At 42.8% G+C, this 22,975-nt stretch overlaps 1 protein-coding gene across 2 annotated transcripts in view; it reads right to left on the bottom strand.

Moving 5' to 3' along the window:
- Positions 1-17,733, bottom strand: part of LOC115612833 (ubiquitin carboxyl-terminal hydrolase 12-like) — a 29,891-nt gene extending 12,158 nt beyond the window's left edge. Inside the window, exons 1-4 of one of the 2 annotated variants that reach the window (XM_030497625.1) lie at positions 17,618-17,733; positions 5,649-5,729; positions 1,283-1,496; positions 122-348 (exon numbers count right to left, since the gene is read on the bottom strand). In XM_030497625.1, the coding sequence (XP_030353485.1) occupies positions 122-348; positions 1,283-1,496; positions 5,649-5,729; positions 17,618-17,665 (570 nt within the window). In that variant the 5' untranslated portion in view covers positions 17,666-17,733. The remainder of the gene's footprint in view (positions 1-121; positions 349-1,282; positions 1,497-5,648; positions 5,730-17,617) is intronic. The other variant, XM_030497624.1, reaches the window with a different exon arrangement.
- Between the last annotated feature and the right edge of the window lie 5,242 nt (positions 17,734-22,975).

The raw sequence follows: 22,975 nt of genomic DNA, 5'->3' as shown, positions 1-22,975 counted from the left end.
ATTTTATTAGAGAGAGTGCAATTTCATCTATCCTAATAAATGAAAAAGTGTGCTTAGTATTAGGGAAAATGATCCAGGGCCTGTCAAAAATCTAAGAGGTTTGGTTTGGTTTTAAACGTACAGCCTCACAGTTAAGACATCTGGTTTCATTGGTTAGTGTTCCTTGGAAGATTTCATGGACCCACGTCAGATCAGGCTTGTCTCCTTCTTCACTCTCAATGCTGCCATTCTGGAGTTTGCCATTCTGTTTCTCCTGCTTTTTCTCTTCTTGTAGTAAGTCGGCAATAGTGTTAAGTAGGTAGTTTAGGAATTCATGTGCATCCTGCTGCATATAATTATCAAACAATTCTGCAAAGGAAGAGATCAAAGAGAATGAAAATACAGAGATACTTCATAATATCAATTACTGTGCTTTTAGCAATCAGTGCCTGCCCTTCCCCCTTCTCAACCATATCATACAATTGTGGGTTACGCTCTTTGAAGACTTGCACTTTGTTGTTCTCACAATAGATATTAGGTTACCCTCACCTATTCCTCAGCTTGCAAGAAATAAGCAGCTGAAAAATAACATAAAGGAAATTGAATTTGGGCATTTCTTGGAACTGAAGAAAACCATGATTGGTTTGAGGGGGTTGTTGTTGAGGCTTTTTCCTCTGGGGCGGGAGAGAACTAAAGAAATTCAGATGTGTTGCCTTGGGCTATTAGTTCATTAAGTCCAGTATCAAGGGGCAAAAATCCCCTACTCTAAGTTTGTTATCTTTCAAGTTCAAGCAGAGATGATAAATCAACACACAGAACTCTTCCTCACAAAGCAGCCCTGGGAAATAACCAGTTCTCATCATAAGGAATTCATCCCACCACAAATATAAGAGAGCAGGCTAAGAGTGGTTGAGCCTCCTTGAAGAGTTCAACTTTGCCCAACTCCATGACGTCTGTGCAGCCCATGACAATTTCTAGCACTGACTGAAGTGTGCTGACTTGCAGCAGACCTTCACAGAGCATGATGCCAATGGGGAATAACTGGAGCACCAAGACTTGTGTACATGCTCTGTACTTGGTCTGTGCAAGTAGAGAAACAAAGATATCCAGATAATCCTCTTTGACACAGCACAATTCTGATACAATCTCTGTTCCTATGCTACCGAGGTGGTAAAATTCACACCACAAACAGGAGTTCAAAAAACTTCTAGAAATCTGTTAAAACCTGACAATTTGGACTCGTTAGAAAGGAACTAGTGTTTACATGTTAAAATCTACATAAAAACATCAGTTACTCATTTACCATTTTCTTTCCTCAATCGGGAAATAAATTTCTTGGGTGGGATGACTCCCACCTTCTTCTTTTGCGTAGCAATACTGTTGAAGAGATCAGAGAGGCACGTCAGGAGGCTTTCCTTCTTTCGAGGCTGCACTTTGTATGCCAAAACTTTTTCCCGAAATGGACGACAAAAATAAAGTGCCTGTAAGACTGAGTTGCAGTAGCAGGTATTGCCGAACTGGTTGAAACAGAACAGAAAGGAAAACAAACGTTCTCAGATTAGGGGTCTGTTAAAAAGTGGTAACAGAAAGAGGCTGTTCTTTAAGAAGGTCACATACTGAAAATGGAAAAGTCGTCTGTTAGAGTTCATTTACTGGGGAAATACTAGGAGGCATCGTGTAAAAGACTCATCCTTGTATCTTCCCAGCTGGTAACAGCGAGAAAAGGGAGAGAAGACACAGCCACGGTGATACTGGGCACACAAAAAAGGCAGGAAACCACTGACAAAACAAATTCCAATAGAGGGCTCATTATAAAAATTAAAACTTCTGGAGACACAACATGCTGCTAATGCTGCCTGGGGAGATGCTGCTGATACTGATGTGAGGGGTGCCAATGGCACAGTAGAACAGAGGGACAACAGAGAAATGAAGAGACAGCATCAGTCAGCTTCAGTGTGTCTCAACTGTACTACAGCAACCAGAGGTCAGTGCATGAACTCGTATGTTAGATTTGCCTGTGTCAGATACACAAAGTACTTTCTAGAGATAGTTAGCAAGGTACATGTTAAATATTTCCTGTTTATAAGGAAATACGACGGGGAGTACATGATGCAGGCAAATTCAAAGAGCAGCTGGTTTACATCTGCCATATCTGAAGGCAGTGTCATTTCAGAGAAAGGAGGACAGTGATAACTTCCAGAGGCAGTGTTCCACATTGCTCAACAAGAAAAAACACTCAGAGCACGGACATACTAGTGCATCACCCACAAGAAATATACCATGGGTTTTCCAGTTGTTTCTTTGCAATTAATTGTGTAACTGCATTGTACAATGCTGCTGCATTAAACACTGAAACACATTCTGGGTTTGCCAGTCCCCAGATATTCTGGTGATGAGATTCTACATCTGAATAGCATTGAGAGCTAAATACTCTAAATAAACAAATTGAGCTTAGAAATCTGACTGCAGAACAGAGACTGTGTTTTTAAGTGGTGCTCAGAGAATATGGCCACTACTGTCCACCAAAATTTGGGGTGATCACTGTAAGCAGAATGATTTCAAGTTAATAATCAGAAACAGAAAATTAACAGTCCATACAGCTAAAAAGGTCACAGCATTATAGTTACATTAACATGAATTTACACCATACACAAACAACACAGAACAAGACTTAAAACTGATTGACATGAGGAAAACAAGTATGCAAGCTGAACACACAAGTGAACTAGGATAGAACCTAACTCATGTACTTGTTAGAGACGTAGGAAACAAACTAAACCCTAACTAAACAAATTAACTAAAACTAAATGCTAACTAAATTTAGCAAAGACAAAATAGGCAGAAGAGCTACCATAAATCAGGTTGTTTTCGAGGAAGTATCTAATGAATTTGTCTATAACAATCCCAGGAAATTAAGACAGTAGAAACTAGATATTAGCCATCTTAAAAAAAAATAATAATAAAAGAAGGTCACTGTGCATCTTAAGTCAAAGAAGTTTACAAAGCGAGTAGTTAATGAGATTTCAGGTCTGAATTCATGGAGAAATCATGTCAAAAAGCATGAAGTCAACTGCCTATACATGTCCTGCTGTGATGCTACCCACACAGAGAGGTACTCTTAAAACCAAACTTAAAAGAAGAATTAAAGGAGATAAAGAATTAAAATTCCAGCCAAGTAGCTTTGAAAATTCCTGCAAGATGCTTTGCAGCAGTCAAAGTGATAAGGCGAAAATTCACTCCATGGCATGCTTTAGGTTTTAAAAACACCCTTCTAAATAGTATTTCAACTCTCTGCTTGCTACCACCTTTACATAAAGTAATGTGGAAGACCTTTTATTCCTGAAATCAGTATCTTGCATGTCAGCATTTTAGCTATTGCACTGCATGCCAAATACTCTACAAAAAGACTGTGATGCATTGTATTTCAGCAATTCTGACTTTGTTTTGATGTTACAACAAAACCCTTCCAACTTTGAGCAATTCAGGGCCTTGGGAAACTTCTGAATACCTCGGTTATTGATCTACACATCTGAGTATTAGAGTTCTCCAGTATTACATAGCAGTGCCATGCTTTTAAACTGCAATCGGTTTGCACTTAGAAGTACAAAGCAGCCAGGTCTTTCCAATCATGACCTTAATTCTACTAGAAATGCTGCCTGGAAAAAAAAAGAGGGTTCTAATAACCCCCAAGCCCAGGCTGGCACGGCAGTTCTCATGGGCTGATGAGTATTTCCAAACCTGAAGCTACATGCATGCACAGATCAAATACACAAATAATGTACAAAGTCTAATGTGACCTTAAACACAAATGAAATACAGGTACAAACATGTAGGTTTTAAAATCTTTCTGTCATGGTTTCTCTGGTATAAACATTTTAATTCGATGCCAAAACATAGGGAGCTTTTGCTCCAAAGTGACTGTATTTAGAGTCAGCACTACCTAACTTCATGGGAACTTGTAAAATTGCACTCTGTCAATGTAAAACTAAAGTTTGAAAGGCTTATTTTAAGATAGAAGCTTCTTGAAATGAAAACTGAGATGAAATTTGGGAATGAAACCATTCTTCCTTCCCTCTTGCACTTCAGTTCAACATCACACATACCTATTTTAACAGGCTGTCACAGAAGGAACAGACAGACCCTTCTCCCATAGACTCTGCAGTGGCTTTAGCAATAGTTTGACTGCAGGAAAAGCTGGTTCAGCTCACTGATCCAAAGAGAAAATCACTAATAAGAAAGCAAGCCTTCATTGTCCATGGGTTCAACACCTCATTCGATCTGCAGTGCAACCACATGTACTAGTATTGATGCTGAAGCCACGAAACTGCCCTTTTTAAAGTTGCACTGATTATGACAGAACTAGAGATAACTTAGGACAAAGCTCTGCAGAACAACAGCATGAAAACAGTCATCCTAAAGAAACTGGTTGCAAGGAATAAGGCACAACAGTATTAGTCATATTTTGTCCTTCAAACCAGAGAATGGATGTGGTTATAATAATTCTGGTTATTTTTAGAATGCTATTTTTCCTCTTCACACTATTCATCACTGCTATTTCTGTCACAGTTGGAGATGTCTTCCATTTTTTCTCATTGTGGTGCAAACCCCAGCAGCTTTGGAATGGCCATTAACACCATACTTAAAGAACATAACTCAATGCGTTTAGATAGTCCGGTGTCTGAGAACGCAAAGTGCTAGAAACCCACACAGAAGTCAATTAAATGAGTTGGTAATGAGCTGCAATAAGCAACACATTAGTAGCTGTTAACCTTATTTGGTGTCAAAAGATAGGTCATTTGTCAGTGAATTCATGCAATGAAATGTACCTGGATGACCAGCAAACAGAAGTATACTTATGTTTCTAGTGAGCTTTACTGAATTGTATTTTCACACCATAAACATGATGCCACAGAACCACTGTCACTGTTCCTATTAACTGACTTCCCATATCAATTGGTAAAAGATGTCGTAGCACCAGCTGCCTTCTTCCTCCCAGAAGCACTGGCAGGATCAACATCAATGCTCCCTTCTCCCCAGAGTTAATGTAGGTAGACAATTGTTATTGCCCAACAGATTCCAGTCAAGTCAGATCTATGCAAACTGACAGATACAAAAAATACATCTTTTTAGAAGGTTTGTTACACAAGGCTGTCGAAAAATACAAACAGGAGTATTATTACATGCAAGAAAACTATCGACCAAGTCAATGTCCTTCATCTCCTGGCTATGCCCTTGCACACAGGAACTTCCACTAACTCCAGGAATAACATGTTTTTAGAGAAGTAATACATTTTCATTTTAAAACCTCAAGGCTCCCATCCACTGCAGCATCAGTGTAAAATCAAATCTCGCTTCTCTACAAGAGACTGTGAACAATGTACACACTTTATTAATGTCCTTTCCAGCTAAATATTAAAATCCTGTAACTGGAAATGTACCTGAGTAAGAAGGTTTCTCTCAAAGACTTTTAAATATAGTAAAAACAAGTATATTAAGATTAAATTTACATCTGGGTTAATAACAAGGCACGGCACCATGCTGCAGGATGTGGTGCCTGTGCGGAGTCCCACTTTAAGTTAGAAATACTCAAAGTTCTAATAGAGAATCTTCTTACATTCAGAATTAGGATGTGAATTTAAAAACATTTTAGCTATAGAAAATTCACTTACATTGACCAAACCAAAATAATGCTCATTCACAGGGAACTGTTCAGGACCAATCTCTTTCTCCAAAGCAGAGGCATTGGCGCCCTACAAAGAAACAGAACACTTAGGTCAGACAAAAAAAATCCAACAGAATTCATACTATCCCTATAAAAACAAAGCAGCTGAGAAAACAAGTTACTTCCATTGAGAATCAGCATCTCATGTTTCTTATGTTCTTCAAAATGAAACCAATATGATGCTTTATTATAAAAGGTACCATGATTACACTTCAAAACTCAACTTCAGCTGGAATCAGAGCTCTCTCATCTAACAGATGGGGGATTGCATTTGAATTTATTTGACATTTAACAAGAAATTTGTCCTCACTGAAGACTCCAGGTTAGTCACAGTGACCTAGAAACACCCATTTAAATTTAACCAAGAATGCATTGTAAAAATAAAGAGACTGTAACACACAGAGAACTACTAAACTTAGAAGACAGATACCATACGGGCTATAAATCCCATGAAAGAAAAGATGTCTTTTTGTGCTATGGACTGCATAAAAGCTTTGATGTGGCTGTTGGTTATCTGCATCTCATATAAAGAAGTCTTAAAAAAAAAAACAACTTGCCTTTACTGACACTTTACATTAGAAATACTGTAACTTTTCTAACTTTATTTCTGGAAAGGACTATGGACAAGCGAAACATGATTACAAACCCCAAAAAGAACGGAAAGAATTTTGTCAGACATTCCTCACACTCAGATCACCTACAACTGCTTTGGCTTTGCAACCCTTAAGGACTATGTATTAAGCTTAGAGTATATTTTGATACCTCCTGGAGTCTCCAGCAATATGAGGACTGCACTATTTTAGATACGACTGAAAAATACCACTACACACTGATATGGTCTTACCTGTCACATAAAACAAGAACTAAAGCATACCAACATTTTAGTTTCATTTTTACCTTTGTCCACTCCAAATTCAAAGCAGTTTAGCATCTCTTTCCATTCTTTGCCTTCTTTAAATCTACCAATACCCTATAGCTGAGCTCCCACTTGGGGTCTGGTATCTTCCCTCATCTTGTCCTCTTACATTTATCTTCCAACAGTCCTTGCTGCATCTGTGCTGTTATCAAAAGAGTTACCATCATTCAACACAGAATCCAAGCTCTTGACTTCTGTTTTAAACATCCAAGTCACACCACCTATAACCTTCTGCAAACAATAAGCAGAAATCCTTCTGCAGAGGTGAGTCCTCTTAAAACACCTCAGAAAAGCACCAAGCAAACAAAAATTGAAGCCCAGATAAATTCATCTGTTTCCCTGAAGCTCATAATGTTTTTTAATTGCTGAGCAAATATCTTAATCATTTCCCTTCGCATTCTGCTATTAAGATAAGCCACAGACAAGTAGAGACTACACACAGTTCATCTGGATTGTCATTAAGAAAGAAATAACCAAAAATGTTCTAAGAAACAGGAAAGAAAGCAAGAAATAGTTTATCAGAAGCAATGGAAACTCTGCAGTTGGATCTCCCACATTGGATTTACAGTGAATTACATATATCAAAACAAGACAGAAAATGAGGATGGTTCAAAATTGGGTACTATAAAAAACACAAAAACATTCACTAGGTGCTGACAGATTTACAAGCAAGACTCTTTGCAAGCAGCAATTACACAGATATTTTTCGAGGCACCAGTGCCAGCTCAAGCAACTCCTCCCATTTGTTTCCCTACAGCTATTCCCTGCTTCCAAGTACCTCTTTTTCTCTCTACTATCTCCCCACAGAAAAAAACAAAGCAAATCTAGACATAGGTATAGAGCTGTGAGGAAGAACTGCTGATACTGGTCTCTTCACTTACATTGCTCTGAGCAGCACTGACTTTGGCTAACAGCATAGCAGGCGACTATAACGTACATGCTTTGTAAAGCCACAGGAAGAGGTGATGCTGGTTTTGCAAAGCTTTTGGTCTTGAAATCAGAGCTGAGTGCTAAATGAGGTTCCTTTGCTCTGACATTCTGCATGCTTTGAGATTAAGGAAGGGATACACGTAAAATCTGCAGGCTTATGAAGCTTAGATTAAATTTCTCTGGACTCTTCTCACCTCCTCCATGATCTCTGATACTGTATTAGAGAAACACAGGAGAAAGACAACTAAAGCAAGTACCACAACTTACAGAACTAGTGAAACTAGACAACCCTAATGCTTCAGTCTGTAAGGCAACATATGGAATAAATATCTTAAAGAAAAAAGGCATAAGAATTTTAATAAAACTATGCTATGAAGAATTTAATAACCTCTCATAAACCAGTGCTGCAATTCAGCTAAACCACCAGCCTGTATTCCTCATGTATCCACCATTAACTTCACAGCTTACATGGGCCTTTCTTTCAAGTGCTTGCTTGCATCTACTGCCCAGACTTTGTAAATTTGGGAAGTTAACTGCAGGGGCAGATAAAAAGTATGAAGGCTTCTTTTATAAATTAAATGCTAAAGTCAAGCAGCCTCAGAAGCTGCATTGACCTGACATTTAGTTGCAATGGTTCTGAAGTTTCTTGCCAGAGAACATTTGAAATTAGCATCCCAAAATCATAAAAACTAAAACAAGACTCAAAAGTGATTGTAGGAGGAATCAAAACTCACAAACTAGTCATAAACAGTTTTGAAGACGCAAACTTGCAAATTAAATAACATGTAACAAACTGAAGAAGCTCTAGAATATGCACATGCCTGGCATACCACGATAAAGTAACTACACTGCAAACAGTACAGAGTGATTTATCATGGAGTGAACGTCCAGGAGAGCCACACTACACCAGGCAACGAGGATGTAGGGGGAAAAGAAAGGGTGACAGCACAAACTGGTTGTGTTTCAGGATGGAAATACATGATGTGCTTGTGAGTAAGGCTGCAGAACTGGAGTCAAATTCAGCTACACGCAATCCATGATCTTTGCAACTAAATTTGCAAATAGGAAGGAAATGCTCGCAAGAAACTGCTCCTCCGGTTCAGGAAGAGATGGTAAAACTTTCTGTCTGCAGCTATGTGAGCAGGAACGAAACACAAATTTATACAGGCAACACATAATTACCCATGGAGGAAACATCCCCCTGCTTTAACTACAGTGGTAATACTGGTTTACTTATATAATTAGACTCGGATTTATCACTTCCACGGTGGTGGGGGAGGTGGCAACTCAAGTTTCAGCAACTGGTAATGAGGATTTCTAATCTTCTAGAAATTACTGTGACTTCAAACATTGCCATGGAGGTTGGCTGCACTTCCTAAGACCTCTCCTGTTCCATTCACACCCCCACCAGCAGAACTGGCGTTGAATCCAGAGCCAGCACACTCAGCTCAGCGGGTTTCCACAGCTCCAGCACTAGTAGTCTGATAGACAAGTGGAAAGCTGCCTGGCCCATGTGAGTTGCCACCAAAAAGACCCCAACAGACCAACAATAAGGTATTTTCTGATAGCTGCAGTGATTTTACTTTATGTATAACAGCTAATTAAAAAGGGACCTATCCGGAAGTGTTTGTGTTCACTGATTCCCATCAGAAACGACAAAGAACACCCTTAAAAAAAAATCTCATATACTGAATTTTAAACTATTCAAACAAAAGCTCAAGGAATTGTTAATACTCAAATTTAAGGTTGAGTCAGACGATCACTGAGGTCCCTTCCAAGCCGGTATTCTATGAGGTTTTCCTCCATTTTGCATACTCAGTGAGGTACCAACATTACATACGGGGAAGACTGGGTAAATACTGGTTTTACTCAATCCTAACAACAACAAAACATCTCTAAGACAAGTTTTGTTGAGTTTGGTAAAGCAAAAGGGATGCTAAAGTAAAAAGCAATGCAAAAAGACCAGTTTCAAACCCTCTTACCTGAGGTAGCTGTCTAACCAAAAGTCATCACAGATGAAGCGATCCCACAGTAGAGCTGAAATTTTAACTGAGGAACTCATCAAAACCAGGGTAGAGATCTATCAAGTCTTCCAACTTGTAAGCTATGAGTCATTTTTGCTCAGTAGAAAAGTCTTAAAGATTTATTTCCAGTTCAATACACCATGCAAGTGGAAAAAACAGGAGTAGACTTCTATTTCTTAGCCAGATTACACTGCTAATTTATTGTATCACCAAAATGAGATAAAGAAATACATTCGGCATTACAGTCTCTTACAAGCTCTGCAGTTTGCGACTATTTCTGTAAAGAAGATAAGTATTTCGCCTGGTGTAAATTTAATTGATTTCAGAAACTGGAAACGTATCAACAGTTGCCAGGGGTTTAAATACTTCTATGCCCTTGAACTTATTTGAATTTGTAATTATTCTTACAGCAAGTGGCTTATAGATTGTGTTCACTTATCTGACAAGAGTTAGAAGAAGAAATTGTTGTTGGAAGATGAAGAGAAGTTATCACTTCTCTACTCACTGTACATAAGTAGCTTTACAGAAGAAATTCTATTAAGGCCCAGAGATGAAGAGTTCTGAAGCTATTGATGAACAGCAGAAGAGCTGGGAGTGATTAATGACAACTACATAGCTCAGAGTATGAACTACGGTCAGCTGATGAGAGCAATCCACGTCTGGCATCCACACAGGGCTCGCTTCGAGTTAGAACTTTCTCCCTTTTTAGTACTATGAGTTTTACCAGGTTCCAGTGAAATCCTGATCCTCTGCAAACCTTGGCTAAGAATAAGTGGAATATTATTACAGATTAACCAACTTCATCAGTCAATTTTTCACCCTGAATTAACATTTCCACGCTTTGAAGGAATTCACACTTCCATTTCCAAGTATCTACTTTCTGCTGCTATGAAGGTAACTTTGCAGACATGGGAATGGTTCTCAAAGCAATGTCATACAATCTTGGCAAGCATGTGAGCAGACCTTATGAGCATGGAGCAGCTGCTGCTACAGCTTCAGTAAGAAAAGGATCAAAATTAGCGCAACACTGGGTCAGTATCCTTGCTGTTATTGGGAGCTCCTGTCAAAAAGAATAAGCTCAATGCTGTACTGCTGCCTGAGCGAACAGTGAGCAGAGAAGCTGTAAAATGAGAGGGAAAAAAACCCACAAAGTGAATAATGAGAAAGGATTACAAGTGGGAAGATCCCACTGTCCTCTCTGGATCAGCCTTGGGATTTGGTGAGGGGAAGCTGAGTAGTTCATGGCATTTACCATTGGGAAGCTGCAAGTCTCTCAAGGATTAGAGAGCATATGAGGAGGGTGCAGGCAGCTGTCTCACACCATTTGGAGGGTGCTGGTCTCATCTGCTTTCACTGATGGTGGAGTGCCTCACATTAGCACAGTCACTACCTCTTAGCAACTGGGTGTACTTTCTAAACTGTACAGGTGGATGTGTAACAGTTATGGGACAGGCTGGAAGACAGAAAGTAGTACAGTAAGAAAACAAAAAGAAACTATGATAAAAGAAGATGGGTAGTAAGTGAAGATACAAAAAAAATCACCATTAAAACAGTCATTAAAGAAGGCTACTGCACAAGCAGCACGTCTGACATGCTCTAAGCACACAGTGCTTTTGAAATTACACAGGAGAATCCATGCAACAGCAGATTGTCAATGGATTTCTAACCATTCGTGACTAGCTCAACATCATGAGACAAAATACTAAAGATTTGGTTGGTTTCTTAGAAGGACATGGAAATTCAGACACACCTAAGCAGGCAGTGCATTCCCCAAACAAATGCTGCTAGCTTTTTAAATGCTACAGAGGATGCAGCAGTTGCTTGAAGTACAAGAAAGGGAAACAACTAGAACCATTAAGCCCTTCTCAGCTTTTCAAAACATACAACCACAAACTTGCACTTTCTGTTTTTAATACTAATGTTCCTGACAAAATCTACAAGAAGTCTGAGTAAGTCATTGCTGTGCTTATTTTGGGGTGCTCCAACACTTGAGATGCTGCATTTACAGTTCATTTGTAGACAGCAGAAAGTTTTTCAGAAGAGAACACTTAAAATCTGGATGTATATTACTGCTCTAGGAAGAATCCTATCTGTTCTCTGTATAATGTTTAAGCTGTGGTTTCCTATGCTTGTCTATACACTTCAGCTGCTTTCGCCCTATCTAAAATACACACAAGACTAATCTCATCAGCAGATTACTTTTAACAAGCTAGAGAGAATCAGTTAATGTAAAACACTCTCCATACAATCCACTGAAATCTGAAGATACAGTAATTTATCCTTGAAGAAAGGCTGGTTTTTTTAGCTCAGTGCAAAATATTAATTTCCCCATTAAATGCTTTTTACACAAGTCTTTTATCCTTCTGCCATTGCAATTAATACCATTCAGTTCAAATGCAGTAATTAAAGCATTGCAACTTAGGATCTCTCTCAACTTCCATTACAGCTGCACGCTCAGAAGCTGCAGAGCATGTTGAGAGAACAGCCTGTTGAAATAAAAATCCCTTATGATCTACTAGCTTGGGCTCAACACTAACTCAGCTTTTGGATTGGAACCAGCTTCTTCCCACTGAGCACACACATGTACCTGCCTGCAAAAGACATTTCCCTTAAAGAAAGGCAAAAAGGGAAAGATATCTAGGAGATACTTCAGTGTCCAGAACATATCTGGTACACAAAGTCTCTAACTACTCATTTGACTCTTTCTTTTTAACAAATTAGAGTAGATTAAGATCTAGCATTCAAAAAAAAGCTGGGAAGCAGCTTTCAAGTGGTGCAGAAAGGCCCCAAAGGACACCATCATGCAGCTCTCAGATAAGAACAGCTGGTTAAATATACTGCATGACTGAAAAGTGGTATTTAAAGAGTGAACAAACAAACTAAACCAAAAACACCCGAAAAGGGAGGGGAAAGAACAAGTTGGCCAAGCCAGAGCTACTTAAAACCTTTCAAGAAAGAAATCTGAATGAGACGATGCATTTCATGATGTCTGCCTACACTTACTTTGCTGTATTAGCCACGATAATAGTTCCAGCTCCAGGACTATGAAAATCACCATGTGGGGGAGTGCAGAAAGGAGCAGAGCTGGGGCTGTGCTTCTGAAAGTTCACAGAACGTACTGTCGTGATTTCCTAAACACAGAATTAGATGTTGCTTCCCCGCCTTCGAAAACACCTTGTTGTGTAGCACTGAAGTCAGATACAGAGAGCTGGCAGCTCAACCATCACTCACTATGATTTAGGGTATGAAATTATCCCTTTTCACACATCCAGGAAGGCTGCCATTCCAGGCATAACAAATTATGGTAAATTGAACTTTGGATTCTAGCACTTCCCATGCTTATGCAGGCAAAACAAACTGATAATCTTGAAAGGAGCAGGTATAACAGTGTCACGAGCTTTCCAAGACTCCACACTTCCAAATCAGAACCTTCTTTATCTGCACAGTCATTCTGTGCACACAGGAATGGCTGGTGTTGCCTGCTCTGCAACAGGGAGTAAAGCTTACAGAGCACTCTAGCTCCTGCCAGTATCATGGAGACCACAGTGAAAGTAGGAAGCAATGTATTTCAAAATCAGTTTACTACTACGAAGTGTGTAAAACCTGAAGCCTTAATTAGAGTGGTTTTAAATAAACTAATACAGAATGCTTTGTAAACTGTTTCACTAAATGTTTATTCAATCAGGAGCTGGTCTTGCAAGGTTCACAGGATCTGTGTCTCACAAAGGCAAAGCAGGTCATACACTTGTGAAATTCTGGGATTTTATGCCCTTTAAAATTAGATAGTAAAGCTAGGCTCCAGTAAAGAGAACAGATGGAAAGGATGCTGGAGTAAGGGAAGTACAGGCACTACTGCTTCGAGTCTCAACCTTTGTAATGTGGTCCTATAAGCAACCCACTTCTTAGCCACTGTCTCCGAGACCACCAACATGATCACAGCTGGTTCATCCATCTGAGAAGTGCTCCACGAGATTTCTCCTGACCTTGGATTTCTCTCAGATGACCTAGTAACACACATAAGAGTGGAGGTCTTCTTTGGTCAGCTCTCAGGTTATTTTACAGGTTTTTAGCCCTCTAAAAGAACGCACACGAACAGATCTACAGGCTTATTCAAGGCTCAGTGTTTACCAGTCGTGTTCTTTTGTGAGCTGGTCATAAGATTTTATCCTGACCTTCACACATCAAGTAACGGAGGAGCAACGCTGTAAAAAGTGAGGAAGTAGATGCTGTAAAATCCTAAAAATCCTTCAAAGGAAACCTGTGCACCATTCACCTGAGCTGGCTGTTAAGTGCAGGCTGGCTGCTTTGCCCAGGCTCACATCTCCAAACTGCTACAAGTCCAAAATCAGGAGAACCCATCAATAACTACCCATCACACACGAGTATTAAACTAGAGCGTGAACAGCACGTGGAAGAACCTTGCATGAAGTAACCTACTCAACTGTTTGCAAAGGGTTACACACCTTTTTCCCCCTAAAACAAAGCAGGTTATTCTCCAGCTGGGTTTTAAGTACAAAGATGAATGTTTGTTTCCTTCAGCTTAACAAGACAACCAAGTAGTTGTCTGGAGACAGACGTCTGCTCAGCTAGCTCTACTTTGATCCTCTCTTTCCACTTCCTCAGTGATACCTTCCCAGCTATAAATGCTATTTCTCCAGAAAAGCTAAAACAAAGTTCTACAAACACAGGTGAAACAGCAGTAAGGGAAACAACATACATCTGTGTCAGGAAAGCTCTGCTTGGACTGAACAGTGTAAATTATTCAGGTGGCAAATGGAAATGTATTACTTACAAATGATTCAGTCCTCTTCTCTAGCACTGAAGTTAATAATTACATCCAGGCCGTACTGATTCAGAGAGGTACAGTAAGACTGCCACCAATTTGTATCCTGGATTTGAGTTCTTCGGGCATGTCTTACTGGTTTAGCAAACAATGAGACATGAATCTAGGGGAAGTGTCCCTAATTAGCCTACCAAGGAACACCAATATTTCTCCTACCAGCTTACTACAGGCTTTTCACAAAATAAACTGTCAGAGAAGAAACAGTCAGATCCATGCTTCACACCTTGCTCCATTCTAGTGCTCTGCTTTGCTTCTGTAACCACAAAAAGAAGTTATTATCAATGCAACAAAAAACCTGACTCCCGACTCAAAACCTCAGTTCCACAACTGACTGCCTCAGCAGGCACATCCTGCATTAGATGACGCAGTCAGACCATGGAAATTCAGCCCTCTTTGCTCAATCTCCTCAGTCAAGAGAGGATTTGCATCTGTCTGTGACCATGTGTATTCCGCAGAACTACAAAGATATCGCTTCCAAATATTTTTGGAACAGGAGCTATGCATTTTTCATCAACGGTAACAAAGTCCCTCACGAGTGCTTTCTGTTTCACTCCTCCAGTTAATTCTGCAGCTGCTTGCAAAAAGAAAACAAGAAAATCCGGGAGTCCACAAGACAGATAAGGGCTGGGAAACAAAATGAAGTCAAAGGATAGAGCAGAGAACCAGAGCTCTGGCTGGTAGCTCTTGGCTATGGATGTGTCCTGCCATATGGTGCCAGCAGCCTTACCAAGCAATAAATCACATGCAAGTGCACAAGCATTTTCCTGTGAGTTTCCACCCTTTGCAAGGCTGTAGTTGCCACATGAACATTACACAATCGCTGAAAAAGGGACGGTGCTCACATCAAGGAAACCCAACAATCGTGAGGCACAGAGAGCTGATAAAAACCTGGAAGTTACTTTAGGGAAGGGGATACCATTGAACTTATTACTCCATGACTGTCTACTAATGAGATCAGGCAGTGAATTTGATTTTTAAAGAGATACTGCAGAAGAGTGAAGTGTCAGAGGTGGAAAGTCAGGAACACCCACCCCTAATGGTGCTGCTGATGGACTGAAGGGTTTGGGGATGTCAAACCGGTGCTTCCATTTCCAGCTTGAAGCACAGATGATGACTAGAAGTGCTGGTAAAAACTGCGTTTCTTACTAAAAAACAATTTAAAGTGCTGTTCAATCACTACATATTAGCATAATTCTGAAGTAGTTTCCCAAAGGGAATTTGTTAATGTAACTTGACGTTTTCATAAAGAAGGCTTAGGTTTTTCATGTTTGCATTATGACAAAGCAAACAGTACTCTTACTTATGGGATGTTAACTGAAGTAGATGCAAATAAACTAATTCAATTTTAAACTATAACACCCAGACCTTAATCCTCCTGGGTTAGCTGAAGGAAAAAGTAGTTAAGATTGACAGTAAGTTTAGCTCAGCTATACACACACCTAAAACACTGATGTTGAAAAACTCCATGGCATTTGATTAACTATCACCCCTATCAAAATCAAGGTAAGCACAGGAGCAAAACTGAATCCAAGACTGACTACGTATAGCTAAGGCTCTAAAATCATATCACAAACAGCAGGATGGCTGTGCTCAGGTTTGGCTTCATGCTCGAAGGAAAATGCATTGCCTTATGTTCACCCTCTTAATCTGAGGCTCAGTCAGCTGATCTCAGGAACGCTTCCAAAATATTCTACGGGATTGAGTCAATCACTTGCCTCTGGGGTGCAGAACTCCACAATGAAGTCATGATTCAGCCATCTTTCACCTGTGCTTGTGATGGGCAATTAAAAAATATAGATTATGTTGGAAAAAGAGAAAATCTAGGGAGCTTAGTGAAGTGTGGAGTTCTGGGAAGTCTTCTGCAACACCAAAATACCTGGTACCTACTGCCACACATTAGAAGAAGAAATAAAATTAACCTCTCTTGTTAAGAGTATCACTGCGAAACTCCAAACATGCCGCTTTGTACAGCATCACTGTGGTTCACTTCAGCTGGATCTCAAGTTAATCAAACCCAAATCAAGTTAATCAAATCCAGTCCCAGACGCGGGACAGAAACAGAAAACCCCTGCGCCCTGGTGAAAACCAAGCTACTAAAACTGAATTTTAGCCTGATTTGGTGCTGGATTTCAGCAACTCAAACCCCTGTTACAGCTCACACTGACTGAACTCCTTACAGTAAGAAGCCCTGTGAATGTTTGGATGGCACATTGTTAACAAGATGCAATATTTGACTATGAGTCAGTGTTTCAGTGCCAGACGAACCACTCACCAGCCTCTACACAGCAATGTACCTTCATTACAGATTCTGCATAATCATGCAATTATCAGTCTCCCTCTCGCTTACATTTCCACTGGCAATATGGGCAATACCCTGTTATATGCGTCCATGTGAGATGATTGCAGAGCTTTTATAAACTAGTATAACCACCTCTAACAGAGCCTGGTTATCACAACTAACCACTGCGAGCGGAGCCAGGAAAAGAGAGAATGTTTGACAACTCCTCTCGTTCTGGCGGAAGGCACCCCCTGCCCCAGACACGCTCCTGCATGAGGGGGGCAGCCGACACACCACAAGTGGGCAGTTCTCCTCCCCGCAGAGCCCTGTGTCCCCCCAGCCACCCTTCCCTGCCCGGGACTGGGGCATCATGACTCCGCACTCATCCTGACCCCGCACCCCTCCTGACTCCGAACCCCTTCCTAACTCCGCACCCCTCCTGACCCCGCACCCCTTCCTAACTCCGCACCCCTCCTGACCCCGCACCCCTTCCTAACTCCGCACCTTTCCCGACTCCGCACCCCTCCTGACCCCGTACCCCTCCTGACCCCGCACCGCTCACCCTGGCGGCGCCGAGCCGCGGCTCCCTGCTCCAGCTACCACCCAGCACCTCCCGCCCGCTGCCCGGCACGGCCCCGCCGAGGCCGCCCCGCTCCCGGCTGCGGCCCGGCCGCGCCTTCCCGGGAAGAGGCGGGGGGGGTGTGCGCGGCCCCCCCGGTGCGCGGTCGGGCGGCGGCGCCTCACACGAACCCGCTTTTTAACCACTTTACTGCTTCTTCCTGCGCCCGACCGCGCCGGGCCCTCCTCAGCCCCTCCGCGCGGGGCCGGGGCCGCTGGGGCCGGCGGCGGGGCGCCTCGCCCGCTGTGCCCGCCGCTCCCCCGGGCCCCGGCGCGGCGGCAGGGGCCGTGCGGCCGCGGGGCTCACCATGGTACAGATGGAGGCGAGTCTCCGGACCGTCATCAGTATTTCCATCCGCCCGACGCCGCCGGCGCCATGTTGGGACGCGGCCGCCCAACTGACAGCGGCAGGTGGCGCAACCGACAAATGGGGCCGGGCGCCGACGGTGCGGCTAGCAAACGGCGCCGGGTGCGCGCTGCGCGGGTTCCGCCGACTTTTTGTTCCCCCTCCGCGGAGAGCTGCGCCTTCCCCGCGTATCTCTCCGCGGATAGAATCATAGAATGGTTTGGGTTGGAAAGGACCTTAAGATCATCTAGTTTCAACCCCCTGCCATGGGCAGGGACACCTCGCACTAAACCATGTGGTTCAAGGCTCTGTCCAACCTGGCATTGAACACCGCCAGGGATGGAGCATCCACAACCTCCCTGGCAACCCATTCCAGTGCTTCACCACCCTCACTGTAAAGAACTTCTTCCTTATATCTAATCTAAACTTCCCCTGTTTAAGTTTGAGGCCATTACCCCTTGTCCTACCACTACAGTCCCTAATGAAGTGTCCCTCCCCAGCATCCTTATAGGCCCCCTTCATTCCCCGGCATCCTTATAGGCCCCCTTCATGGGGGGATGCAGACAGTTGGACCCTTTGGGGGACCCTCGCCCTGGAGGCTGACATGGCGTTGTGCTGTCAAGGCCTTCTGCAGGGTTACTGCAGCACCGGGCTGTGGCTTTCCGGGACCATGATCCATACAGCTGTGGGGATGGTGGAGCCAGATGTACACTGATTCGTGCTTCAGTTCCCTCAGCCCACGGAGATGGGATGGTGCCCTGGTGGGATGGGTGCTGCATGTGAAACAGGAGGAAGGCACCATCCTCACGGGCATGGAGCTGGGGGACATCGCTAAAACACCCAGCAAGGGAAACCACGGTCACCCTGGAGCACCGAAACACCTCAGATTGGATGCTGGAGCTCTGCATGTCCTGAGAGTCCTCTCAGTGGTTGTGAGCACCCACAAAAGGGTTTTATGATGATACCAAGGGCAATGATGGAGTGGGATGGTGGTTTTGCACCAAGTAATCCTTGGCTGTTCTGCACCACACATCCCCGTTTCAGCAGAATCACAAAAAAGGCTCTTTCAGAGCACAGCGCTATGAGTGACAACAGCATCTATTGTAAACCTGGAGGAAAAGGGGTGAGAAATGTTGCTGAGTTGCCATATAGCACTTCACGCAGTGCATACCAAAAGCAAAACACATAGCAGAGGAAAACATCCCTTGGGAAGCCAGGGAGGGGTAGAAATGTTTGTCATCAGGCTGATGAGATCTACCGAATTGTGTCAAACCTGGAAGCAGGTTTTTCATGTTAACTATAAATTGAACAGTGCTGATGGAGGTGGTTGGACACCCTCTACTCATGCTGTGCACACAGTCAGCAGCAATGGGACTGCTTCCTCATGCTGACCCCTACTCCAGCCCTGACCTTGTGGGAATATCTGTGGGGAAGGGAGGACTGTTCAGTTTCCAAAGCACAAACTCTTTTTATGAGGCCAAGATGTTTCCATTCTATTTGAGTTGCTCGCCTGCAGCGATGTTCTCTTACACACATTGTACTTTCCACGTCATCTACTACGGGCTCCTGAGGGAGAGGATTCAGCAACCTCAAAACCAGAAATCCTTACAGGGTTTCCATGAAGAGCAGTGTGACAAAATTAGGGACAGGAAATCCAGAAATAGAGGAATCTGTGCAGTGTTTAACCAAACTGAACTAAGTATTTAAATGACTGTCTCCCTTACATCCCAAAATAGGATCAGATATGATTTATCGTGTATGTCGCAATAGCATCCGAGGACACTTCCTTTCCTCTTGGCCTCAGGAGCAGAACAACTTTGTACTGGGTACAATTATGGTGCTAAAACAGCAGCCTTGTCCCCAGGCAACATCTTCTAAGGTTGCTGCTGAAGCATTTTTGACACATTATCCCCATGATCAGGCTCCACACAAGGTGAAATTTCAAGCCCACAGAGAAAGACTAGCTCTCTGGGCACATCCCACTCCAGTCTGTTCCTTTATCTCCTGGAAAGATGCTTTTATTTGCCTTTCCCACCTATTTAGGTACTGGGAGTAAAAAAGGTGGTTAAGCCGCTGCTTTTGCCTAGTGCAGTGGGAGAACTGGCCTTTGGGCCCCAAGTTTGCAACAAAGAACAGTCAGACAAAGCCCCAAAGATCAATCTGGTGGTGCTGGGAACACATTCAGGAGTGGGGACATGTACATGAGCCACCAACTACTGGTTTAATCACAGCATGCGCCAAAGCAACTGGTGTTTCCCCAGCACCACATTTATTGCTTCTGCTCAGAAACGAGCCGTAGTGCTCCAGCCATGGCACCACAACCTCACTTTGCTCTACAAAAGCATCTGAGAGGTACTCAAAGCAAATGTCACTGGTACAAATAGACTTCTAGAGGAAAGATCACTTTTGCCAGTGGGAAGTGGGAGTGTTGCCATCACTCTTTCCCCTAGGCAGAAGGGAATTGTAATTTCCCAACATGCTGGGGTCTTAGCAAGGTTGCTTATCTGTTACTCCTTTTGTAAGGTGGATGAGGAATAATTATATCGAGTTTTAAAAGCAATTTGACGTCCTTATATGAAAAGCACTATGGTAATGGCAAATATTTTTATTTTTAGAAAGCTCCATCTCTGAAGATGTGTTGGGCTGCCAACAACAACAAAAATAGCAAATCTTATCAAAGCCATAGCCAAAAGCAACACAGACCAGTAAATAAATCTGTGCAAAATTTGGTGTGGAAATAACATCATCTCTGCGCAACATGCAAAGGGGCAGATCCGTGCATGGAGCAACCCAAGGAGTGGGCAGCGAAATGTCCAGAATCTGCCAAATGTTTTCAAAGTTGCTCAGAGTTTTGCAAACATTCTCCCTCTAATTTAAGCTATTGTTTCTCCAAGAGAATTTGAATTTAAAACACGGGTTTCTTAGCTAAATATAAGTCCATTGTGCACAAACAATGAAAATCTCTTTTCAAAACAGTTCTTCCTCTACATGCCAAGGGTTATACGATCTCAAGTAGGGTGAATCCTTCTGCGTGGTTGCACTCAGTGGAAAGCCTGTTTTGACAATGTAGAAAATCAGATAAGGAAAACCTCTGGCTTTGATTCTGTATCTTGCTCTGATTCTTTCAGGATTAGAGCCTAAAAGGTATGATTTGGGATGGGGGAGCTGGAGAATATGCTGCTTTTTTTATTATTACTAAGCCCCATTCTCCCTGCTCAGAGGTTTCTGCTCACAGTAAGGACAAGCTTTGGTTGGAAGCACAAGAACCCTGGGTTAGGGCATAAGAAATTTAGATTGAACCATATTAGCAAAGGAACTGGAAAACGGTTGGTCTGCTTCCAGGGTGCAGACTAAAACTGCTTTCCCATTTGTTTTAAGCAACCAGAAGCCATCACATCTGCCAAAAGAAGCAGTTCAACATCTCCTCCACCACTGGTCTTTCATTCCTTCCCCCATGCATCTCCCTTCTTGTGCCAGCACCAGCATCCACCCGTACAGGCGCATGTTTAACAGCTTCTCCAGTCTCTCCTCCTGCAGGAGCTGCTCCATGGCCATGATCTGTTTTGCTGTCCTGCTCTGTACCTTTGCAGCACCCACCATGGTTCTGAGATGCAGAGAGCTGCAGTCTATGCTCCAAGGGTTCATGTAAGCAGCAAAATCCTATCCTACATCTCCTCCATTCCTCTTCCGAGGATACCCAGCAGTTTTTTGTCTCCTTTTGCTGCTGTTGCACATGAGAGTGAACTGCCAGTGATGACTCTAAGGTCTTTTGCTCACCTGCCAACTTTATGTGCACTCACTCACTTTTGTGAGATCCTTCTGGAGTTCCTCAGCACAGGCACAACATCTGGTTACCCAAAAGGACTTTAACTTCTGTTTCTGTTGACTGTGTTGCCTCTCTTTCAGAGCCAGCCAGCAGACCTGTATTCTTCTAGGAATCATAGAATCCCAGACTGGTTTGGGTTGGAAAAGACCTTAAAGCTCATCCAGTCCCAACCCCCTGCCCCGGGCAGGGACACCTTCCACTAGAGCAGGTTGCTCCAAGCCCCTGTGTCCAACCTGGCCTTGAACACTGCCAGGGATGGGGCAGCCACAGCTTCTCTGGGCACCCTGTGCCAGCGCCTCAGCACCCTCACAGGGAAGAACTTCTCCTGATGCCCAATCCAAACCTACCTTCTATGTCTTTGTTTATATAGAATATTCTCCATGATCTTGCTTAACTTATCTGGCTTTTTTTCCTGGGCTGGAACTCTTCTGGCCACGTAGAAGCTGATGGATATTTTCCTGTTTGTTTTCATAGGAGGACTATTGTGATGAATGCTTTTATATTACTAACATATGCTTTTAATAGCAGATGGAAACACAGGTTCCAACATCCTACACTGAGGTGGACAGTTACTTCTGCTAGCTAATCCCAAAATTTATGATGTGTCCAGCTCACAAAGTGCCCTGTTAACTGACCACAAGATCTTGAGCATTTTCCCATTCCTGCTCTCATTTTGCCTGTTCTTACAAAACTCATGTGAGATTAAAGCATCCTGCTAATGACATTTCCTGGAAAAGGCTTTTCAGTGTTTGGGTGTTTGACAAAATCCGGAAGCAAATTCACACTAGAAGATTTGAAAACCATTCACATAGAAGCTATGTCTCAAAAGACACATGATCTGGTGGCTCCCCCCGGTACAGTGAGCTGGGTTGCCCTCCAGACACTTTGTTCCACCTCTTCATCAGCTGATTGTCATGGTGGTCAAAGTAATAACACTTCTTGCTTACACAGCAACTCTGCACAAGTACTGCTTCAGAAGTAGTTTTTGGAGGGGAAACAGAGCCTTAGAAAAGTGACATGTCCATAAATCTTCTGACTTTGTGCTTATTTCACTGGGCTGCTGTGCACCAAAGCTGGATTTTTCTAAAGCCAGTTCACACTCAACACATCCTCGGTAATGCTGGCGTGGAAATTGAGGCTATTTGACAGCCTCACCCCCAGTGCTTTTGGAAGGGGCAGTGATCCAGAGACCTGACCTGATTTCCCATCCTCTTGTGCTAGCTCAGAACCATACCCCTGGCCACTAGAACCTGCTGGGTAGAACTCGTGTGCATGCTGTGATTGAAAGCAGTGGTGTGAAAGCAGCTGGGCAGAAAAGGTCCTTTTGGTGGCTGCAGCCTCTACGCAATGAGCCATGCCTACCTCCTGCCTACTAGAAGCATCCAGAAGACAGGAAAATCTGCATCCTCAGGTCTCTGTGTTCTGTGGGTGGATTAGCTTGTGGTGCCACTTCCCATTAACACCCAGGGCTCCCACACAGCGTGACAGAGTCC

This window comes from Strigops habroptila, chromosome 9, assembly GCF_004027225.2.
Source record: "Strigops habroptila isolate Jane chromosome 9, bStrHab1.2.pri, whole genome shotgun sequence".
NCBI lineage: Eukaryota > Metazoa > Chordata > Aves > Psittaciformes > Psittacidae > Strigops > Strigops habroptila.
This window is presented reverse-complemented; position numbering and strand designations above follow the sequence as displayed.